Below are 7,620 nucleotides of genomic sequence, written 5' to 3' on the forward strand. Positions count from 1 at the left end.
TTGGGGGTGGGGGTGGGGGTGGGGAGGTGTGCATTGTGGGAATTGTATCCAGTTCAGGAGAGGAGGAAGGAGATCCTTAGGATGAGAAGAAATTGCTCTGTACTCAACTCCACAAGGATCTTCTCTTTTAAAGTTTCCTTCTATACCTACACCACTGTAAGCATGTGCCGCTCTCCTACCAACCTTTACCCAAAAGATATAAGAAGGTATACTCTGGTGGCCAATGGTATGATGATGGAAGCTGGTTCTTAAGGACACCACGTGACCTCAATATAGTAGCATTTTCACTTGACTTTGAGAAGTTAATCTAATATATTTCTTTATGTGTGTAAAGGGTGAGCACCCAAGTTTTGATTTGGAGCATTTCAATTGGCTATACAAAATAATCAAGCTAGGTGAATAAAGCTGTGTAACCAGCCGTAGGGTCTTGTTGTCGACCATAAAAGAAAAGCAAAACTCCATTCTCAGCACCAGGGTTTTTGTATTACTTGGTTCGAGGAAACATTTCCATCGCCCAAGCAAGGGTCCATGAAGTAATGCCACTGCTTAACCAAGGGGGATTGTATAAATTGGGACATAATGCACTCTTACTAGCATAATGCACTCCTACTAGCTCCCATGCCCTACATCTTGGGTGTGCCACACATGTGGATAGTACTGTTGTGGATGACTGCACATAATCAATGTGGATAGTATTGTTGTGGATGACTGCACATAATCAATGTGAAGGAATGTGCACTCAAAACCTAGATGTCATTTTCAAGGCTAGAATGCACCGATCACTACTTACAAGGCTAGAATGCACCGATCACTACTTACAGCTCTAATTTGATAGGGACTCAAACATCCTTTCTCTGATTCATCATCTCTGATTCATCACAACGTGGATATGCGAAAAGAACTCAACATCATGTGCCAAAAGTTAATACACACAATGTGCAAAAAAATAAAAAATTCAGTATAATTGGTGGAAATTCTTCATTTATAGGAATTAAAGGTAATCTATTACATATTATTGACAAACAAAACATCTCCTATGTGGCATGTTGGGAGATACTTTAGCCAAAACACAAGAACATGGCGCATCATCTCGACTCCTATGTGGCATATGCTGGGAGATACTTTAGCCAAAACACAAGAACATGGCGCATCGTCTTCCTTGACTCCTCACGTTCTTGAATAAGGGAGGCCACAAAGGAAGAGTTGACCGTTGTGGGTGGTACTTGCTTAATCCCTTTCAACATTAGCACCTTTATGCGATTCCGAGCAATTTGGGCTAAGATCGCAAAATTCCTTTCCAATGGTGTCCCTCTGAGGTCAAGGTCAAGGTCATTAAGAATGTCATTGATTGTAGGCTATCAAGAACTAAGGTACTTGATCAAGATGGGCCTTCACAGTAGTGTGGAAACATGCTTCAGACCAACACGTCTCTCAGTGACTTGCACATTTTTCGATTCTACCTACGAAATGAAGTCTTTCGGTTAAAGAAATGGTGTTCTGAGTGAGACTGATGCAAATCTTGTGTAGACCATATTCGAAAAGCGTTTATGTGATTATAAGCCCGAGTGTTTTGATGGAGCAAAGCTGGCAACTGAGGGGGCTGATGCCAAACAGATTGTAGTGATGCATTCTTGAGCTGGGTTTCCCAGAGATTCAGGGAGGCGCGTAGTACTCTGCTGTTTTGCTGATGAGCGCACGTGCCTCAAAAAGTGTGCGATGCAAGTCTAGAGTAAGTAAGTTCTCAAACATCTTGTGAGTGACCATGGTCTTCCCTGAGAAGTTCATGATAAACATGTTACAAGTCATGTAAACATTTGAGAGAGAGTGTGTGCGTGTAAGAGAGAGAGAGAGAGAGAGAGAGAGAGAGAGAGAGAGAGAGAGAGAGAAAGTGAGAGAGAGAGAGAGAGAGAGAGAGATGGGTAGAGAGAAAGTAAGAGAGAGAGAGAGAGATGGCTACTGCTCTGCGGGCCTGCACAAAACAGGCGACCAGCACTACAGGGGGGGTATGAATGTTGAGAACTGCTGCAAACTGCTGTAGACACCACGTGTAGAAAAACGCAGCACACTAGGTACTGCTGCTTTGAAAACAGTGCATAAAATAGGTGTTCTTCTTAGAGGTCAAAGTGATGAAGAAAGACCACGGGCTGTGCTGAGAAGAAACGCCTGGAAGAGGCAGGCGACCAGCACCAATGCGGAGAAAAAACGCAGATCTGTCCACCTTGATGAAAACGCAAAAACGCAGGGGGGAGAGGAGGGAGCATCCAACACTGAAGATCACCGGCGCTCTGATACCATGATAGAATGTGTAGTGGAAGAAGGGAAAGTGGAAACACAGGAGAGAGAGTGAGAGAGTGAGAGAGAGAGATGGAGAGGAAGCACAAGTGAAAACTTGCTCTCAATATCATCATCAAAAAGAATACATGTCTCGAGCAAGAGGGGAGCCTCGTATGTGAGGGACTCCAGCAAACAATGCTAAGCAAGCAATGAGAAATGAGGGAGGCAAGCCATCTATATATATGCCCATGAGTAGGCAGCCGACTAGTGATAAAAAACCTCTCCATTTATAGGATCAGAGGTAATTCTCATTGATTTTAAGACATTTACCATTGAATAGTTGCAAATACTCCTTCACATTGCTTACACAATAAATATGTCATCGTCTGCCGAAAGGTTATTTCGTGTTATGATGCCAACTGTAGATTGATTGAGAGAAAGAGGAGGCCATGGCTCGATGGGCACATGACATGACAGCTATGGCCGGTCCTACACAGAAAACAAAAGAAAAGAAAAGAAAGAAAGGTTAGATCTGAAGAACATGGAGAGAGCCCACGTCGCTTGCAACGAATGTGAGCTGTCTAACCAGGTTAGCATCCGCTCCAGAATACACAAAGTCTCTTCCTGTTTTGAGAATAGAGAAGCTTTAGGGTTTCTTTGAGAATTCTCGGGTTTCAGCAGATAGAAAGGAAAATAGAGGGCTTTTGGGTGCAAAATTTTTTAGCGTTTCAGGAGAAAATTAGATAGAAGGTTTATGGAAGCACAGTTTCAGCCAAAGCAGACTGGACGTAACAGGCTTGGATTACTCTGTTTTTGTTGTCTTTTTAACGTCGCCGATGATCCTTCGTGTATAAAAAACCCACACAGTGTTGTGGTGCCGCTCAGGATTGCAACTCTTTGAATCTCTGTAAGTACCTGTCGAAAGATAGATTCTTCATGTTCAATTCGTTGGCCACTATATCAAACTCATCCGCTCCTTTTTCCCTTCATTCAGAATCCATAAAAGATCCTATCAGCTAGCAAAACCTAAAAAAGCACCTACTTCTGGCCCTCCTCTTGTTTTGAAGGTGATAGTTAAGTGGTGGTCTCTGCTCCTGGTCATGAAGCATGAGGCATTTAAATTCCACAAGATCATGGGTATGGCTTGTTTTGGTCGAGGCTGAGTCCCCCTCCCTTTACCGGCATTGTCCAGCTTGGCACCCAACTGAGGGCACCCCAAAAGCTGGTTGGGCTTGTGTGAGCTAGCCAACCAGCATCTGATAAAAGAGAACATGAAGAGGGCCTTTAAATAGACCCTTCCATCCCCAGTCTTCATCATTCTTGTTGCGAGCCTCAGTCCTTGCTGGTTTATCCTCTCCTCAGTCTGTGAGCAGCCTGGAAGAGGTGGAAAACAACACCAAGATCACACCAACAGCTGCAGCCAGCATTCACGTTCAGAAAGAGGTTTTCAGAAGGCTTGGGTTGATGTTGGGTAGTTCAGTTTCAGCCTTCAGCCATAGCTTTGCACGTTCCTAAAAGGTGAATTTGGGCATGTTCCTGGATTCATAATTCAGCCGAATTAGCGGACATGTAGATTTCACATTGTGAAGTTTTCGTCCGAGTTGCGGCCAGTTGATATTGTGTCTTTCTATCTTTAGCGGTGCATTTGCGCTATCAACTTATTTACTGTACTAATTCTTTCTATTTGCTACTTCCCTTAGTGCTAGGCTTCATTATGGTTGAGTCTGCCTTGCATCTCCGGAGGTTTGACAGGAACTCAATACGAAGGACTTTGTGTGAATATATGCTCTTATGTGTGTGTGTGTGTGTGTGTGTGTGTGTGTGTGGAGTGCACATGTGAGAGCATATCTTGATACATAGTTCTACTCCCACTATTGGGCACTGATGATGTTAGTGGGGATGTCGTAGTCTCTAGTCCATACTATGCATAATGGAGTTGATAGTTATATAGTCTTGTGGGTTGACTACCATGAGTATATAACATGCACGTTCCTAAAAGGTGAATTTGGGCATGTTCCTAGATTCATCTAGGTATATATATAGCTTTTGGCAGAATTGTATGGAGACCTTTTGCTCACAGAAGCAAGTCAGTTAGGTGCCTGTGTGCACTTGTGAATCCGTTCAAGTCTTCCTCCTTTGTGAATCACTTGCATATAGATGGGCAAGCCTTACAGCCATGGGCTATCTGATCTAGATGGTTCCTGTTTATGGTTATGGGCGGCCTCAGTTCTAATAGCTCCTTGATGTTTACCTGCATTTATCGATTGTACGGTTGCAGAGATTACATGTTGGAATGAAATACGTCGTAGTGCAGAATGTTTCAAAATTTTGAGTTAGGAATTGCAATTGGGCTATCATTTTATATGCAGGATGCAAGACTGGTGCATTTGGTTTTGTTTTGCTGATTCAAATGGGCTGGCTTTTATTGCAGTATGACATGAGAAGACAACGAAAGGTGACCATGCACGGTTTGCAGTTGTGTTTAATTCTATTGATGATTCTGTTAATATTATTGGTAGAGTGCTCGGAAGTGAAAGCTTTGAGAGGTAATGACAGGAGATGCATGTTCGAGGATAGAGGCTCTTGCAAAAGAGCCAATGCAAGTAACTGTGAGTGGTGTGAATTGCCTCAGGAGTGTTACCATATACAGATTGTAAAGAAACTAGGTGCCAGCTGCAATGGTTCCCAGAGACGGCAACTGAAAGAGGTACAAGATTGTGCAGACGTAGCTGATAAAGGGAGATGCCTTTCCTTTGATCATTGTAGGTGGTGCAGAAGCGATAATGTGGATGATGGTTGTTTCAGTGCTTGGGAGGCAAGGAGACTGCCCTCTCAGGTTTTTGAGTGTAGGAAAGAAGTATCATAAGGCATATTTGTGGCTTCAAATTTCGAGGGATTAGGTGCTTTTTGCCTGGTAACATGATGATCAGGAGGATGGGATGGAAGGGTTGATTAGCAAATCTCACCATGAAGCTGCTTCAGCACTTGTAAACAAAAGAGGTCCTTGTTATCATGGCATTATCTACATGGTGCTCAAGCACATGAGAAAATGTGAGGAGCCTGTCTGCACATGAAATATACGGTGTTGAAAGTTTTGATTGAGGGGTTTGATTGTTTTTTTAAGTCAATGCTTTTGTAGCGCACGTATGGTAATCAAAGTTTAGATTGAGGAGTCTTTGTTATTTGTAATTTTGGTTCTCGTTTGTAGCATAGATGAGAAGATTGTGAGGTTGAAATTGAAGTGTAGATTCTTGGTCTTGTGCCTTGAAACACTTTCGTGCTTGTAGTCAATCTGCGGTATTGGAAGATATAGTCAATAACTTGTTGCCAAGTTAGGTGTTATATAATTATGAAGTTGTTCTAGGTAAGCTTATCTTGAAAGCATTAGGCAAAAGATGATAGTGGTGGTGGTGCACACGTGTGCCAACAAGAAAACGTACTTGGCATTGTGGGAAAAAGATGTAAAATATTCAGAGCACCCTTTTTTAAATTTCACACGGATCAGGTTATCATGCTAAAAATAAATGTGCAATCCAAAGAGTATGAGCTATGTGCGTTTGCTTGAGAAATCAAGAGTCGCTAGGCTACCCTTGATGTGTTCAATACCTTGCCATGGCACCACGCTAGAGAACCATGCCTAACCAAATGTGCCTTGTGTGCTCCAACTCATATAAGGGTTACTAGTACTATGACGCCTATGGGGGTGTTGGCATGCTAAGGCAGGTTCCCACTCTGCCTAACCAATCCTCCAATCAAATCGTTCCATAAAACACCCGGGGGGGGGGGGGGGGGGGGGTTGATGATAGGAGTGGTTCCTTGGACTATACATATTTGGACTAAACATGTCCGTTTATCTTCCACATTGTCTATGTACGTGGGATTACTTGCCATTCCTTTCCCTAGCTTGGAATTTCTATTGTCCATGTGAGATTTGCAACCTCTAACATCCCCCTTAAATCAAGTATGGAGGGAAGTGGTCTAGACCATGAATTGGGGAAACCAAGAGTTGCTAGGTTGCTCATGATGTATCCAATACCAACACCATCAAACATGTGTTGCGTGTTCCAACCCAAATAAGGGCAATTAGCACCCACATGGTGCACACGCCTGCATGGGCTTGTGGAGATGTTGGCATGCTTAGGCAAGTCTTCACTTTGCCTAATTAGTCCTCCAAGCTTTCCATAAAAAACAAGCTTGGGGGAGTTGAAAATAGGAGGGTTTCTTTGGATTGTATATGCCTTTTCATCTTCCACATTGTCTTTGCATGTGGGATTACTTGCCATCCCTTTTCCCAGTTTGTAATCACCATTACCTATGCAAGGTTTTCTCCTCCTAACATGTCCATTTAGTAGTAAAATAATGAATCAATTGGTGGTGTAGCCTAAAGTGCACATACTTGGTTGGTGTACCTTCCATGGATTGCATCATCACCTAAGCATCATTCACAGAACATGACATCCTTGCTTGGAAATAGTGTTGTAGGCCTCATACTATGGACTAGATGCCTTTGTTGAATGATACTAAGCTCATTGTGCATAGTAATCATATTGGCATGTAGGAAAAGTGGAGGGTTGAATGGTGAGCAATTTTGGGATGTATATTTGAGTAATTTGACCTACTTAGAGCCATAAATTGGCCACTTCTTTAGCGCTTTGATGTTCGCTTCTTCAGATACCATTCATCAAAGTGGACATGTGGCTTTTAATGTGTATTGTGTTGTATAATAGATTTGGATTCTTGTTTTATTACCTATGCTTGAGTTTAAGTAATTTGAACTCTTCTTTAATTACTTATTAAAGGTGCATCTTTGAAATCCATGAAAGAAACAAAAGAAGTAGAAGAGATAGAAGAGGGATCTGAAAAAAAGGCGAGAATGAAGATCACTACATGGCCACACATGCAACTCGTCTGCGGCTTGAACTTCTACAAGACAGTAAAGGTAATATGGCAGGATTGACACTTGAAATGTTGAGGATAGCCATGGAAATAGGGAGGGGGTAGCTGCAGGACTTGTACCACCCAGCACCTGTGCAGTTGGTGTAATGCCAAGGCTAGAAAGAAATAAATCGGCCCATACTTCTAAACTTATCAGTAAGTTTGATGGGTCATGAGATCCTATACTACATCTGGATATGTTTAGATCTGTGAGGCATTTGGCCATGTGGAAGACCAGGTTAAGGTGAGTGCCTTTCGATGGAAAAGCAGGACAATGGTTTTGATCACTAAAAACAGAAGACAAGGCTACGTTTGACACCTTGAAAGAAGCCTTCAAAGTAGGATATTCAAGACAGGGAACTCGATGGAGTCTGATTGAATAGTTGCATAATGTGAAGCAAAAGGAGGGAG

At 42.6% G+C, this 7,620-nt stretch overlaps 1 protein-coding gene across 1 annotated transcript; it reads left to right on the top strand.

The window, feature by feature from the left end:
• Window positions 1-2,672: 2,672 nt before the first annotated feature.
• Window positions 2,673-5,372, top strand: LOC147616387 (uncharacterized). The gene is made up of 2 exons (XM_086777454.1): window positions 2,673-2,863; window positions 4,706-5,372. The coding sequence occupies exons 1-2, from the start codon at window positions 2,816-2,818 to the stop codon at window positions 5,138-5,140; spliced, it is 483 nt and encodes a 160-aa protein (XP_086633580.1). The 5' UTR covers window positions 2,673-2,815; the 3' UTR covers window positions 5,141-5,372.
• The last annotated feature ends 2,248 nt before the right edge of the window (window positions 5,373-7,620 follow it).

The sequence above is a fragment of the Cibotium barometz genome, chromosome 38 (genome assembly GCF_041138505.1).
Source record: "Cibotium barometz isolate CiBa-2024 chromosome 38, ASM4113850v1, whole genome shotgun sequence".
Taxonomy (NCBI): Eukaryota; Viridiplantae; Streptophyta; class Polypodiopsida; order Cyatheales; family Cibotiaceae; genus Cibotium; species Cibotium barometz.

Coding starts and splice junctions, on each gene's coding strand:
- LOC147616387 (XM_086777454.1), top strand. CDS start 2,816: ATGGAGAGAGCCCACGTCGCTTGCAACGAATGTGAGCTGTCTAACCAG. Junction 2,864..4,705: donor AATGTGAGCTGTCTAACCAG/GTTAGCATCCGC, acceptor CTTTTATTGCAG/TATGACATGAGAAGACAACG.